The sequence below is a fragment of the Manis pentadactyla genome, chromosome 4 (genome assembly GCF_030020395.1).
Source record: "Manis pentadactyla isolate mManPen7 chromosome 4, mManPen7.hap1, whole genome shotgun sequence".
Lineage (NCBI taxonomy): Eukaryota > Metazoa > Chordata > Mammalia > Pholidota > Manidae > Manis > Manis pentadactyla.
Window position 1 is genome coordinate 190,215,064 of NC_080022.1, and position 16,250 is coordinate 190,231,313.

Sequence of the window (16,250 nt, forward strand, 5' to 3'; positions counted from 1 at the left end):
TCTGCCCCCAGATGAGGAGGGAGCATCATGTGGTCAGCATCCTAGAACCCCGTGTGTGCCTCTCCCTGCCCACAGAACGAACCCCTATGCAGAATTTTAAACCATGCATTGGTTTACTTGCTTTTGAATGGACTTCCAGGAGCTGGCGTCAGCTCCCACTGGATACATTGTGAGATTAGCCCATGTTTTTGTTGTTAGTTGTAGACCATTCATTCTCATGGTTATAAAGTATTCAATAATGGGACTATACCCCAATTTGATGTTCTACTATAGGTGGACATTTAGGTAGTTTTATTTTGGGCTCTTACCATGAATAAGGCTGCTGTATTTCATAGATATTTTTTAAGTTGGAAGACTTTTTAAATTGAAAATTCTCCTGAGATGCCTGTAGCTGTTTTGATGTGCACACACACATTTCTATTGGGTGCGCCCCTTGCCTCTGCCGTCTTATGGGATGTGCATTTGTTCAGCTTTCATAGGTGTGGCCACTTTGGAAAACATTTTGTGTAGGTTGCACCCATTGACACGGTGTGAGATACAGTTCAGGTGGCTTCTCGTCAACATTGTCATTTCCTCATTTGCTCATTTTAGGTTTTCTAGTGGATGTGTGGTAGTATTGTATTTTAATTTGCATTTCTCTGATGACTAACGATGTTGAGGATCTTTTCCTGTGGATGTTGGCCATTCAGCATATTTTAAGAAGACTTTGCTGTACATTCAGCAAATACACACCTCTTGTGTGAGGCTCACCTGTTAAGTGGGAAGTTTAAACGTTTGGGCAGCTGTTCACCTCAGTATGATGACAGGGAACATTTTATGAGAATGTCCTCTTCAGAAAACAGGCCTTGGAATTTCCTCCTGGGTTTCATGCTTTTGCTTTCCTACCCATAAAGTGGCAATTAGTCTTTTTATAAAGTGCCCTTAGAATGAAATTCCTTACCCCAATATCAAACATAGATAAAAACTCACCTTTTAAGAAGGAATGTATTACAGTGATTTCTCTTACTACTGTGTGATTGGCAGCCAGTTAATGATTTGATGATTTGATAACAGTCCTAAGGTGGGGAAATGGGTGGTCATAGGGTACAACTTCCTTTTAAAAGATAAATAAGTCCTGGGGGTATATGTGAAGCATTGATGACTAGAGTTAACGATATTGTATGTTTGAATTTGCTAAGAGAAGTAAATCTTTAAACTTTTCACCACAAACACAGAGAATTGTGCCCTGTGAGGTGATGGATGGTAACTAACCTTACTGTAGTCATTTTGCAGTGTGTACATAATATAAGTTAATTATGTTGTATGTTATTCATTCATTATTAATTATATTTCCGTAATGCTGGATAAAACTCCCACAGCCCTAGACATATTCCTTGTGCTTGGAACCACACAGGTGAACCAGAAGTGACTATTTCTCTAGTACCCTAGTGTCCACAGTGTGTGCACCCCAGTGAGAGATCAAGGTAGTCCTTCAGAGCTTGGGAAGAAAGTACACTTTCGATTACTTTTCTCATACAGCCTCATTGCTATTTTTGTGTTTTATAATGTGTGATATGTTATTATATGTATTGTTGCCAGAATAATTTTTCTTTTTAAATAAACATTATTTAAGGTATATTTTACACAGGAAAAAGTTATTTTAGGGTACCTTTCAGTTTTAACAAATGTATACACCTGTGTAACCAAAACCCCAAGCAAGATAACGGAACATTGCATCTCCCCCAGATCTCCCTCCTGCCCCTTTGCAGTCAGCCTCATCACCTCCTGAAAGCTCCAGGCAGCTACCCATCTGCTTTCTGTCACTGTGGAGTAGTTTAATCTTTTCTAGGATTTCCGATAAATTGAATAATACACTCTTCAGTTTAACTATTTTTGATTAACGCATTTTCCGAGATTCATCCAGGTTGCCTGTTCAGGCAGCCGTTCCTTTGTGTCTGTGTGGTGTTTGAGAAGCGTTCTCCTGTGTGGACACACCACCACTGGCTGAGCCATTCACCTGCTGCTGGACACCTGGGCAGTTTCCAGTTCGGACTGCTGGGAATCATTCTGCTGTGAATGTTTGTGTGGACAGAAGCCTCACTTCTCTTGGCCAAATACCTAAGAATGGAGTGGCTTTACTAAGAAGCTGACAAACTTTCCAAAGGAGTCCCACCACTCTGTGTTCCTGCCAGTAGTGCGGAAGAGCCCTGGTTGCTCTGTGTCCCTGCCAGCTCTTGGTTTGTCGGTCTCTTTATATGTTCTGTGGACGTGGGTCTCCTTGTAGTTTTGATTTGCATTTCACTGATGACTAATAACATTGAGCATCTTTTCACTTGCTTGTTAGCTGTTCCTATACCTTCATCAGTAGAGATCTGTGACCATTTTTAATGGGTTGTTTCTAAATCATTTTGAAGCAAAACACACAGTAAAAGTGCTTCACTCAAAGATTAGGCTCACCAGCCAGTGCCTGAGTCCAACTTGCAGGTGTCTTATTGCACTAGGCTTTTGAGGCTGGTTGGAAGATGCATTGTAAACCTAACAAAAACCAAAATAGCGTGGCCTGCTTTAATAAACACCATTGTGTTTGTATTTTAAGAAAACTTAGGTTTTAACATTTATCGTAGAGGGCTAGCATTTTAGCATTTTGCAGGGTGAGAAGTTCAAGCTGAGGTGCTGGTGTTGCTTGAGGCTATTGCTTGAAGATTGACAAAGTAACTATGGACTGTTCAGGGCTTTTGACTTATTTTTCTAGTATATTTTTCATTGTCCTAAGCTGAGTCAAACTTGGTCAAGCTCTCCTCTTGTCACTTGTGTGCTCTAAGTCACGCTGGCCTCTCAAAGCTGTCATGTCCTTGGAGGGGCACTGCAGCCCTTCCCTGAGCTGGGTGCAGCTGGCTTCCTGCAAACCCCCTTCTGGGGCAAGGGACTGCCTACCGGGCTCTGAGGTGTTTGAAACCAGTGGTGGTGGTGTTACCAGAGAAGGGTCCATGGTCTCATTGTGAGAAAGAATTCAGGAATGGACACAGAAGCGGTTGAGCTTTAGGAATTATTAGAAAATAAGAGTTTAGGGAGAAGTGAAAGCAGAGAGTTGAGCACAGGCAGACCCAGAAGGGGTTGCATTGAGGAGAAAAATAGGGTGCCTTCTTATGTAAAGGGGAGTCTATGCTCCCTGATTGGGATAGGTTTCAAAGGGAACAGGCCAGGTCTTCCTGATTTCTGGCTTACTGTACCCTAATGTTCAGCGGGTGAGTTTTTGGCTATATTTGTTTCTCATCGGAACTGCCATGGCACAGGGAGGCGTGATTTTCACTATGTTGATGAGGGTATAATGTATTGTGGGGTGAAGTTTGGGTTAGCTTGTCCTCCGTGTTGGAACCAGCCGCTTTTGGCTTGTCTGTTATCTACATTTTTACTCTCCTCATCCCTCTGAGAACAGCTTACACAGAATGTATAGAATGTAAATGTCCAGCCAGTGTCAACACTGGCTGAATGTAAATAACAGCTGAAGCCCCCACCCCTTGCCCGCTCATCTCCCTGCTCTAGCAGGGGCAGCCTCGGTCCTCAGCTCAGCTCGGCCTGGTCTGTGAGCAGCACTGACCGGTGTGGCCAGTGCTCCTGGAATGGGAGAGGCAGTGTTGGGGGTGCTGGTTTATGAACCACTAACCAAGTGATACATGAAGGGCCATAGTTCATGAAAGGTTGTGTTGTAAGTTTCGATATTTCTTTCATAAATTAGAGGAAACTAGTAGAAGAGAAGTTTATGTAGAGGACCATTTGAAGTGTCTCTTTGGCTTCTGTCCTTTTCAGGGTTTGGACAGAAGAGGAATTATCCTTCCATTTTTGTAGATGATAAGAAGCATAAGCATGGCTTGCCATCATGGCTGAGTTGGGACTGGAACCCATTTTTAAACTCCCATTACCTTTGAGGGTAATGCTCAGTTGAGTCCTGAAGGCTGTTCTCTTTTGCCAGACATGCTGGCTGAGTTTCTTGGGCTCCTCTTCCAGAATGTAGCACATGCGCCCTCTGCACTAAGGACACTGAGGACCTCTATGGGCCAGTTGGATGTCCCCCTCGATTGGTGGGTAACAGGCACCTCACACGGCATATGTCCCCTTAGACACCGCACTCTGCCTGCTCCTTATCTACCCCACCCGTCCGTGTCTCTATAACTGATGCTGACATTCTGTAGTCACAAGAGCCAGACGCAAGGAGTCAGTCACCCTGTGGCTTTCTTGCCTCAGCACCTACACATCAGTGCATCAGAAGGGCCATGTATTTCCATTTTCCAAAGCGGTCAGATCCTCTCCCCTCTCTCTGTCCCCGCCGCCCTGTGTGGTGTGAGTGCCACGTGCCCTGGGTTTCCTTGGGAGCCTGGCTTCCCCATTCCCCTCTTACCTCCAAGTCTGCACATCTCATCAGATGCACATTTTGCCGTCTTCCACCTTCTTGGCGATCACTGTTGCTCACACCAAGTTGCTGATGGCTTTGGAGCGTAGTCTACCCTGTATGACACATTTTTATTAACACATTATTATTTTTATTTAGCATTTTACTCTGCCAGTCCTGAGATTAAACTATTGGATTTTCTTCCCATTCACATTAGATTATCTTTGTCATTTGTCACAGATGAATGACTTAGAGTAACTGGCCTGTCATTTGTACCTCTGGAGAACAGGTCAGCACGTCTTCTTGGTGTTTGTGACCAGTTTTGTAGATGGAAGGATTTAAAATGGTTTTACAGACACCCCTTGGGATTGCTAACATAAGAGAGGTGGTGTGTAGGGGAGGTCCTCCAGGTGGGCCCCTCCTGCCCACTGAACTGCAGGTGTGGCTGTGGGACGTGTTCCTACCTACTGTCTTCTCTCCGTGGCATGGGACCCAGCAGAGTTTTAATTGGGGCCATCACATCAGCCTGGGTCCCACAGTGGAGGAGATGTGGGGCAGAGCAGCTGCCAACGAGGTGGGTCATGGTGGAGGCCGGGTCCAAACCTTCACTGTGAGCACCGAGTTCTGGGGCCATTTGTTAGCTCAGCAGGATTCAGCCTCTGGTTGGTGGGCATTGTGTGTCAGGACACTCGGTGCTGTGCTGAAGGAACATGGCTTGGGAGACACTCTTCTGTGTGAATGTTGCTGCATTCTACAACAGATGTCCATAGATGTGCTGAGTGAATGAGAGTCACATGCGGCAGGGACACTTTTGTGACTGTGACCATGACACTGTCCTGTGTATTCCAAAGTGGGGCCCTGCTTCCTTGCTGAGCCTGGGGCTGACTGTCAGGGACCCACGTGGCCCTGGAAGAGGATCAGGAATTGGTGACACTGTAACTGTGTCAGGTGTCCTACAAAGTCCTTGGAATTTAACTGGATTCTGAAATGTCATAGACTCCCATGGGAGCAAAGATGGCGATGAGGGTATGTCCCAGGGGGACTGTGTGGTGAGGGTCCAGTCCGTCATGGGCCGGCTGAGCTGGCACTTCCGTAAAGCAGGACCAAATGAACAGCAGGGATGAACTGGCCTGTGGACTCTGTGTCTGCACCCCTGTCGTCGTGGACTGGCCTGGCACAGGCCAGCCACACCCACAGGGGCATGGATTATAAAGCTTTGCACTGGACCTTTTGAAAGTTTCTAAATTTTTTTCTTTTTCCATGAAATCACTTCAGACTTACAGAAAAGTTGTAAAAACAAAACAGAGAATTCCCAGTTTTCCCAGGTTCCTCAAATACTGACATCGACCACCCTTGCATTGTCTTATTTTTTCCTTAAAGTTTTAGAGAGTAAGCTGCATACATGATGTGTTTTTACCTCTAAGATATCTCTACACATACTTTCTATAAACATGTGCAAAGCATAGGTATAAGTGTTTGCATTGCTACAACACTGACCTAACCTGCTGACCTTATTTTAGGCTTCAGCAACCTTTAATGAAGCCCTTTATTGCAAAGAAAAACCAAGCCTGTTTCTAAAGCAGGCCTGTTTCTAGAGGCAGGTCACACTTGCATTGAGTCCCCTCTCTGGGCCCCTCTGTCTTCTGTGGCGTTGATACTTTTGAAGAGGCCAGGCCAGGCCATGTTGCAGAAGCTCCTCCATTTGGATTTGCCTGATGTACCCTCACGGTGAGGTCCGGACTAGTTCTTTTTAGCAGGAAACCCTGAAGTGAGGTGTGTCCTGGCCAGCTCTGTGGCCAGGACGCTGCTGGCACGGTGGGCCATCATGGGTCTTCCCTGGCACTCCAGCTGCTCTGGTTCCCTCCAGAGTGGTCTACTTGTCTACAGGGCAGCACACCGAGTAGGTGCTAAGTGGGTCACTGGATTCAGTAAAATAACAAATTGTAAAAGAGTTTGTTAAATTTTTTGAAATACTCAGAAAACCGAGCAACTGCACTTACCCTAACAGTGAAAAACCGATTTGCAGTCAGGTGCCGTTTTTTTGAGTAGGCAGGAATGGAGCCTGCGTGGGGAGATTTCTCCACCTCAGCGAGTATGTCTGCCTGAGCAATGAGTGTCACGGCAGAGAGTGGTGCCAGGAGGCCGAGGGACAAGGTGGCTGGCCTCCCTGGGACTGCAGCCTGCGTGGGTGCCAGGGCCAAAAGCAGCTCTGCTGTGCTCATTGTTACAGCGCTGTGGGGACCTGACTGCCACCCCTCCCCACCTTAGTTCCTGGCCTTAGCACCTCTTCAGGGCAGAGGGTACGAGTGCCTGACCTCCTCTTGCATCCGGCTATACCTCTGAAGGGACCCGCTTTGACAGAGGGGGAGGGCTTCTGTCATGCAGACGCTTGATGCTCCAAGGCTGTGTCCTCAATAATGAAATGAGGGATTTTCCTGTAGGTATGCATTCATGAGGTCCGGAGTCTCGGGTATGGGTGTGAAGAAGCAGGACTCCTTTGCTCCTGACCCCAGAAGGTGTGGTGAACTCTTGAGAAGAGCGGACACCATTGGAATTGGTTAAAGAAGCTCCTAGTCAGGACGCTCTCTTGGAAAGGGGCATTCAGCCCATCACGTTGCTAGGCTCTGTGTAGTTTAATGTACTCTTGAAAACTGGTTGTAGGGAATAATTTGACTGATTGGGTAATGGGTTGACCTTGCTTTTGCATAGAGATGTCACTAAATAGAACTTTCTGTTGGGTTAGAGACTTATTTAAATGTGGCTTATTTCTTGTTTTTGAATGTGGTTATATCATGTTAATACTGAAATATTTGCAGCAAGGCCTGACTTTGTACACACAGAGTAGGTCTTCAGAGTCCTTAGAGCTTTTTTGTGCGTCTGTTAATTCAGAGTTCTAGACCCAAGCCCTTGGCATAGGTATCTCATTTTAAGAGTTTCCATTCTAGCAAGTAAAGTGACTTTCACCAAGTATGGGAGACTTAAGAGAGGGCAAGAGGAGGATATTTGCAGCTCTGAAACCATATTGAAACTGTTAAAGTTCATGTACATAAAGGAAACTTAGTTTTTTCCCAGGGCCTTTCATTGCTTGGAAACCATCTTGTCGGGTTACCACAGGCCATTGCACCTTAGGGTTGCTCAGTACCACAGGCTGCGTTCCTGTGGTTAACGCTTCTGGCCATTTCCTACTGGGATTCCTGCCATCTGGGTTGCTTTTCTTCTCATTCATTTCTCAGTTTTTCCCTTTGCTCTATTATTTTGTCATATTTCTTCTCAGCATCTTATAAGCAGGTTCATATTCTTATACTGAGCTTCATTACTACTGTGGTGATATGAAGGGGTGTGAGATGCCTAATTTTCCCAATCTGTCTAGGAGGTAGCACCTCCTGGGCTGACGCACTCTGTGGAGTAAGTTGCAGGGCTAGGGAAGAGGCCACCCAGGCTCTGGACAGGCCAGAGTCGATGCCAACGGAGAGGAAGGATCAGTGTGCGCGGACGTGCTGGGCCTCCCAGCCCGGACACCAGGCTGCCACGTGTGGAGGGTGTGGGGAAGACACTGTTGGAGGAGGAACCACTCGCCATGGTTGACCTTCACCTATGTGCTCTTTCAGTGTTCTTAGTTTTGTGAGAGACAACTAATAAAAATTATTCCACTTTATTTCTAGCTTAGAAAAGTCAAGCAGCTGTCATTTATCTACCCCAAGTGGGGGAACAGGGATTTCACAGCTAATTGAGCTCTCTAGGAAATTTGGAAGACAGTTTTAGTGAATTTGGCTTTGAATATAACCTTCATAGAAAAATCATGTGGGTACCCAGATGAAATAGGCCACTGTTGGCACAAAATTGTAGAAAATGGCACTGTGACCCTGTCACATTATCACAGTTTTGCTAATTTCTGTATCCATTCACATCGATGGCTCTAATTTTTTAAAAAACTGTTGAAGTGTACTCCATGTACAAAAAAGTGCATGTATCATACATGTGTAGCTTGATGATTTTCAAGCAGGAACTCACCCGTGTAATCACAACCCAGATTAAAAAATAAAAGTTACTAGGATGCCTTAGGTAGCTTTTACACGTGATTGGTGGCTCATACAGGGATGAGAAGTTCAGTCTTAGGTGAAAATAGACAAACTGTGTTCAAAGCATGGGGCTGGTGTTCAGCAGTGTTTGGTGATGGACAGGATACCCTTGCACGCTGTCTGTCAGGCCTTGCCTGGTTTTAGATGCTGCGTGTGCCCTCGGATCCTGAGGGTTACAGAGGAGATAGCCACATGGCCACACCGCACCGCTCATGTGTGTAATTGGGCCTCGATGTGGCAGTGCCCTGCCCCGGAGGAGTAGCACTCAGCCAGCTCTGTGTGGACCCTGTGGGTGCCACCTTGGGGTGGTGTAAGCTGAGGGCCAGCGGGAGAGAGCAGGTGCCATGCTAGGAGGGAAGGGCTTTCTGCCCCATTGCCCTGTTGGAACTGTGCTCTGTGCTGTGTTGCTTCTTTGGCGCTTGGAGGACAGGCAGGTGGTGTGCTGCTGCTCTGGTTGAGGCTGGGCTTTGCTTAACTTCTCGGGGTGGGGATGGGACAGACAGTGCAGCAGGCAACAGGTCCTGTCCGTAGGATGAGTGAGTGCTGACATTTTGACATGGAACTGAAAGTAGTTTGGTTTTCCCATTTTAATAAACATCTGGGTGTCTGATAAATAATATCTGAGTTAATTTTCACAACACTCAAAGGAAGCTGTTGTGAACTCTGTGGATGAGGAAACTGAGGCACAGAGCAGTAACTCACTGTAGGATTGGAGGCCCCTGTGCTGAGTTACAGCATGTTCTAAAGGCCTGGCTGTCCCCTGAGAGGGACATGATGACCGTCATTTGAGGACAGGGATCGGGGCTCCACCTGGGAGACAGAGGAGGAGCACTTCCCTTATTCCCATAATTGTCATATGTGTTATCTGAAAATTTAGAGGCCAGGGAGATCTTAATCACCTTCTTTCCTAAGCCTAGAGTTGATTATTCAAACCTCAGTGATGAAAGAAGTTGCAAGATGTTCAGTTGTGGGCTTCTCATTCATTCTAGTCATGTGACTTCCTTATTTTAATTATCTTTTTAGTCTATGAAACTGGGCGGGTTTATTTGTTGTTGTTTTTTTATTGCTTCCACAAGTGTGTACTGAGGACCTACTGTGTGTGAACCAGGGACTCTTCGAGGCACCAGATTATAGCTGTGAACCCAGCAGGCAAGAGCTTTGCTTTAAAGGAATTTGCATCCTTTCAGGGGTGAGCAAGCAAATGTGGGTATAGCATAGAGTCATGAACAGCAAGGCAGGGCGAGGAGCAGGTGCTGAGTGGTCAAGGAAGACCCTTGGATAATGGTGGGGAGGGATGGGAGGAGACCCCTCTGCAGCAAGTGAGGGCGGGAAGGGATGAGAGGCCGGGGACCCAGATGGGGTGGGAGCCCCTGGGGAGTTGGGAGTGGAAGATGGATGGCACTGAGGGGCCCCCGAAGGAGGGCCAGCGCCTGAAGATGGCGAGAGAAGGCTGCCTTTGCCTCTGGCCTGTCTGTCCCTTAGAGCACCTCAGGCAGACCTTGCTATGAGAAACTCGCTCTGACTCGTGGGTACAGACAGACTCGGGGTGGGAACTGGAGAGAGTAGGGCGGGGGGTGTCCCCAGAGGCCAGCCGCAGGTGAGGGGGGTGCCCAGGGGGTCTCCTCTCTCTGTGCTGGGGCTGGCCATGCATCGTGAGGTTACTGTGTCTCTGCCTGGCCTCCCCCAGCCAGTGCCAGGAGCACATCCCCTGGTCTGGCAGCCTGGTCCCTGGGGGCCACCATCAGCGCACAGGAGCGGATGGCGGTAGAGGTGTGGGGGCCAGTACTTTGGGGCTGTAGCTATATTTGGGTTTTCCCGCTATTTTTTGCATGATTTTTTGGGGGGATGGGGATGTCTTTGTGAGTCTATGATATGTCACGTGGGTTCGTGTGACCGTTTGGTGGTGTAGATGCAGATGGCCGTTGAGTCACACACAGGCCTTCCTTGTGCTGCCTCTTTGAGGCCACATGTATCCTTCCTTCAGCCCCTGGCTACCACTTGTCTGCTCTCCAAGTCTGTGATTTTGGCATTTTGAGAATGGCCTATAAATGGTGGAATCACATAGGATGTAACTTTTGGGGACTGGCTTTTTTCCTCAGCACAGTGCCCTGCAGAGTGTAATGTGATGGCTGTACCAGTAGTTCCTCTGTATTGTCAAGTTGTGCTCCATGACGTGGATGAACCACAGTTCATTAACCATTCTCTCGTCGATGGGCATTAAAGTAGTTTCCAGTTTTGGCCATTACGAATAAACTGCTGTGAACATTCGTGTGTGGGTTTATGTGTGACTGTAAGTGTTCATTTCTCCTGGATGAATACCACGAGTACAATTGCATGCTCGTGCAATACATGTATGTGTAACTATGAGAATTTGCCACAGTGACGTTGCGGGTTTGTGCTATCATGTCACTTTTACTACTACCAACGCAGCAGAGATCTGTTCCCCCCCATCCTCGGGGTTACTGAATGTCAGTCTGCAGTGTCACCCATCCAGTAGGAATGTAGTGGTATCTCATGGCGGCTTTATTTTGCATCGCATAGTGAGTGACATTGAACAGCTTTTCATGGGTTTATTTGCCACCTGTGTGTCTTCAGGGATATGCTTTTTCAAGTCTTCTGCCCATTTTCTAAGTGGGTTCTTTGTTTTCTTAAACTGGTTTCTTTAGGTAGTCTCAGTTGAGTTCTTTGTTGAATATGTGATTAGTAAAAATTTTCTCCTAAGAAGGTGAACAATGCAGGAAAGGGGCAGGGTCTCTGGCAGAACAGGCATCTCAGTTCTAATGACTGTGTTTTGAAGGTGAGCTGGAAGCTTAGTGGGTGGGTTGGGTGGCTCCTGCATTTCTGGCTTGAACAAAGGTTGATGTCATTCACTGCCAAGGGGAGTGCAGGAGGGATGCTGGTGTGGGTGTCTGGTTAGCACTGTGGGTGCAGAAGGAGGCGTTGGGAAGGCAGTGGACGGAGATGGGGTCCAGAGTGCAGGAAGTGTGGATTTTAGAGTTGTGCAGGTGGTGTGGAATTGAAGGTCGCAGGCCTGGGTGAGCATGTGGACAGAGAAGCACAGACAATGGAGTCTCAGCCTAGGACACTGGATGTAGGCAGTGTAAAGGAGGAGAGCCGAGTGCAGGCTTGAGGAGGAGCCCTGAGAGGTAGGAACAGGGATGGGTTCCTGGACGCCATGAAGGAGGTAGTCGCCCTCAGGTTCTGCTCCATCCCCTGAGCCTGAGGGGACTGACCAGTGGAGCCTCATGAGGGAGGGGCAGGGGCGGGGCCCCAGTGGCCTTGAATTAGAAGGAGGGAGGAAGCCAGGCAATGAATGCGGAAACCCTGCTGCACTGCGCCCTGCCTTGCTGCAGCTAGAGCGGTGGGCCTTGGAGAGAGCCCTGAGGATGTCCCCAGAAGTGGGAGAAGCCTGTGGCCTCCACATGCTGGACCCTGCCTTGGTGCCCACGTAGGACAGTGTGGTGGGGAGAGCCAGCACCACAGTGGGTACCTGGGATAGATAAGCAGAGGTCAGTTGAGCACCGTGGGCTGGACGCCTGTGCACGTCAGGTGCTGTCTGACTGGGTGTGAAATGGAGAATCAGGGACCGTGAGTCTGTGAAACTCTTTAACTTTTATTCTTTGAAAGCATTTAGCTTGCATTGTTTTTGTTTGTTTGTTTCTTTTTAATATAAATACACTTGACTCATGTGAAGGAAGCTCTATTAAAGGTGAACCCAACTATTAAACTGTAAGCATTTTCCCGTGAGGTTTAATATCTCTGGCTCTTGTTTGCTCAGTTAAAAGGTGAGAAACCTTCTGAAAGAAAAGGGACAATTCTTCTTTGTTAAAGAAGAAACAGCCATAAAACTGTTGCTTAATGACCCAGATATATTTGCAGATTTATTTTGAAAGGAATAATGCGTACTAAGTGGTATTCAAGTCTTAAATCTGCTGTAAGACCCAAAACATATTTGTGTTTATTTTGAAAAGAGCAATGCAGATTAAGTGATATTTGAGTCTCTTGAGTCTACAACACTTTTTTCCCCCTATTTAGCTGATCTAAATGTTTTTTGTTACTAGTGTTTTAAAGTCATGAAATGCCTATTTTTTGGTTTCATTCATTAAACACCTCCTAGCACATGAGGTGAGCTTAAAGTGGGCTTCTTCTGTACACCAGTTGTGCACTTGGGGACATGCAGGCTGTGTCCTGTCCTAGGTGGGACACCTACCCTCTGGTCCGGCAGGTGCTGACTGCTGAATTTTCTTTCAGGTGCACGTTCAGGTTCCCGAGCACAAACATCAAGATAACATTCACTGCCCTGTCCAGTGAGAAGAGGGAGAAGCAGGAGGCACCCGAGTCTCCGGTGAAGCCCGTGCAGGCCCACATCTCACCCCTGACCATCAACATTCCAGACACCATGGCCCACCTCATCAGTCCTCTCCCCTCCCCAACGGGAACCATCAGGTACAGAGCTTCTGTGGCGGGCGGGGGCTGCTAGGGGGCTGGGGCATGCATGCTGTGATGTGCATGAACACATCAAGATTTCAGGCCTTGCCTCCTGCCTTGGGACTTCCAGAAGCGGTCATAAGTCACAGTAATAGGCCAAGGCAGACAGTGGCACCTTCTGCCTTCCTTGGGCTGATGACCCGGAAAAGGGAGATGTTGAGGGTGCTTAAAATGCCCTTTAGTTTCCAGATACTATTTGTTCTGTTCCCTGCATTGTGAAACACTGTTCCCAGGTGTTGTGGTTTTCACCTGTGCATTTGTTTTGAATGCAAGTGGTAGGGGCATATGATTTGTCATACTGGTCTAAAGTCTGAGATAGGTTTTCATTTGCATTTTGAGTTATTTTAGTTTGCTCCAATTTCATATGAATTCTGATAATTTGTACTTTGAATTGATGAGTTTGACCACAGAGAAGTAACAAATGTGTTTGTCACAATGTCCTAAAATAGCCAGGGTGCCTCGGGAGAATGAAGGTCAGCAGCTTCGGGGCCCTCAGAACCCAGAACCCAGTTCACAATTGTCAGGTTGTGATGAGCTCTTGGGACAGTAGCTGAGGAACAGCCACGGGACTCTGTAGATGGGTGTGTTTGCAGCAGGTGAGTTGAAGCCTGTGTTGGAGCAGAGTCCCGCCATGACCAGGGCTGCACTCTGACCATGGGCTGGGCCTCAAATGGGTCATTCCTCTTATGGTCTTTTGGCTTTTAGAAGAGTAGAGTATTTCTCTGGGCCTCGTCTTAGCTGTGAGTAATGCTAAACTTGGGTGCTTCTCTCTTGAGTCGGGCTCCTCCTGTCCAGGTCTGTCCGCAGAGCACAGCTGGGAGATGGGGACAGCCTTGTGTGTCCTGCCCAGGCTGTCCCTGCGTGTGGCGGAGAGAGGGAGTGTGCAGGGAGCCCTGGCATCTCTGGGTTATATCTCTCAGCCATGCATGTCTGTTCCTTAAAAACCAGCCTCAATAGTAGGCGCTGTGGAGAGGCATCCGTGTGTTAAGTGGAGGGAGTGGCAGGTGGACGAGGGCTGCTGCCCTGGACTTGGTGCTTTGTGGTGCAGCTGCCGCAGGCGTCGGCCCCTTCCCTCTGGCCTGTGGCTGCCCCCTCCTCCTGAGGAGGCTGCCTGTTTCTCTTTCTTGGTTCTGTTTGCGTGTGACTAAATGGACCAGATAGTGTGTCAGTAGGAAGGCAAAAGTCAGCCTCCCCATATCAAATTTTTCCTCAGCACCATGTGTAAGTACACAGATTCACAGAGGAGGAGGAGCATGCCCATGCTCACTCAGTGGGGTGGCAGCAGCCCTGGAGACGGGCTCACTGAGACACCGGACGAGTGGCATGGAGACAAAGTTCTGGGCTCTCAGGAAAGGGGCTGGTTGGAAACCTTAGGATTGAAATCACCTCCTGACCTAGCAGCTCCTCACCCTCTGCTCAGTCGTCACCCTGCTTTCCTTGCTCACTCCACCCCCCCACGTCCTCTGTCTCTCTCACCATCACCAGTGTTGACCATCATAGCAGACCTACCTCTGTAAACCCATCATGCAGCCGGTAGGACTGCTCACCTTCTCATGTCAGCACGTCATAAATGTCAGAGAGGCCTCAAGCCCCGTGAAGGAGGTCGGGAGGGCAGTCCTGCCAGCTTCCTTGCTCCTCTCTGGGGCTCGCCTGTGTGAGCACTCACCGAGTGGGGGGCCGCACGTTCCGATGGTGCCCGTCGTGGGGAGTCTGATGACTACAGAGGCTGCTGGGCCAGCAGGGCGCCGACCCAGCCCTGCAGAATCCTGCTTTCCAGTTCAGGTGTTGAAGCTAACTACTATTTCTTAGCAGTTTTTCCAGAAATTTTTGGTATATTTGTAGTACTTTACTTTTTTTCCTTCCAAACACAAATGAGATCTAACCATATATACTGCTCTATAACTTAATGGATTTTTAAAACAATCTTCTCTTGGTATTCTTCCGTTTCAGTAGCTTGTTCTCATTTTAAAAAGCGTAATAATACTGTACAGAGAAGGGCGCATAAAGTAGACACAACTGTGTGAGCCGTGACAGACTAGCATGGCCTTCAGTTGGCACAGAGATCGTGACTCAGAACATTCCCAGTGCCGCAGCTCTCCCTACTTCTGGGGAAAATGCGTGTGTGAAAATGGGTTTCTGCTTCTGTTCTCTGGGTGTACCCCAAGTGTGATAGGATGCATGTGCTCCTGGGGCCCATTGCCACCCGTCCACAATCTCCTGTCCTTTCCGTGCACCCTGTCCTCAGCCTGGCTGCCTGCCCCCTCTCTCTTGACGCTCCTTGCTGGTTCCTTGTGTAGCTAGAGGCCACTGGTCTGCAGCTCGTCCTCAGCTTCCTGGTGAGGGAGCGAGGGGCTGAGTGGAGCCTGTGCTCTGTGTGTCTGCTAGGCCTCACCCTGGAGCCGTCACGGAGGCTCTTCGTCCTTGGTGAGTTCCCGGACCACCTGCGCCTCAGTTTCCTCACTGGTGAAACAAGTGGGCCTCCACCTCCTTTGAGAGTGTCTTGTGATTATGTGAGATGGTTCATGTCCGTAAATACATGATTTCCACGTATTTCGTGGGGTGATCTTAAGTCATAGAGGATTAATGAGGCTATTTTTCCATAGGAAATGCCAATATGCTCTCTAATTTGTTTTTCCTGATGTTGGGAGCAGTCACGGAAGCACGGTGTGTATGCTCTGTAGTGGGCTGATGGGAACAACTTTTTCTTGTCCACAGTGCTGCAAACTCCTGCCCATCCAGTCCCCGGGGAGCAGGGTCTTCGGGATACAAAATGGGCCGTGTGATACCATCTGACCTCAATTTAATGGCTGACAACTCGCAGCCAGAAAATGAAAAGGAAGCTTCAGGTGGAGATAGCCCAAAGGTAAATGTTTTATAGCCTTGTAACTGAACCCAGGGCCATTGTGTGGCCAGCTCTCCTCCCTTCACTGCCTGCATGTCCAGGACCATCCCCACCAGGGCCTTTTGAGAAGCACGTGTTGCCATGTATCAGTGAAGCCCTGATCTGAGTGGATGGGGCTGGTTGTGGGGTCACTGGTGCTGTGCATGTTCTCTGGGTTGAGGTCTTACAAATGCACGGTTTTGGTCATTCAGCTCTGGGTTCTACCTGTGGCATCCGTGGGCCCAGGGTGTTGAAAATTGGACAGTGGAGGACAAGAGAGGAAGCCCTTGGTCCTCATGGGGTGACTTGCATTGTGTCCCAGAAATTGGTCCCAGAATTGTTCCACTGTGTCCCAGAAATTGTTCCTCGTGTTTAGTCCTGCTGTCCTAAATGCTGAGGATGCTCGTGCACACATCAGAACATGTGTTTGTGTGCA

General features: G+C 48.2%; 1 protein-coding gene across 4 annotated transcripts in view; it reads left to right on the forward strand.

Annotated features, from left to right (window-relative positions):
• Window positions 1-16,250, forward strand: part of FOXK2 (forkhead box K2) — a 78,891-nt gene that overhangs the window by 41,376 nt on the left and 21,265 nt on the right. For all 4 annotated transcript variants that reach the window (XR_008997525.1, XR_005029930.2, XM_057501897.1 and 1 more), the window contains exons 2-3: window positions 12,697-12,891; window positions 15,649-15,796. Coding sequence is in view for 2 of the 4 variants with exons in the window: in XM_057501897.1 (XP_057357880.1) it covers window positions 12,697-12,891; window positions 15,649-15,796 (343 nt within the window). In the remaining 2 variants the exon portion in view is untranslated. The remainder of the gene's footprint in view (window positions 1-12,696; window positions 12,892-15,648; window positions 15,797-16,250) is intronic.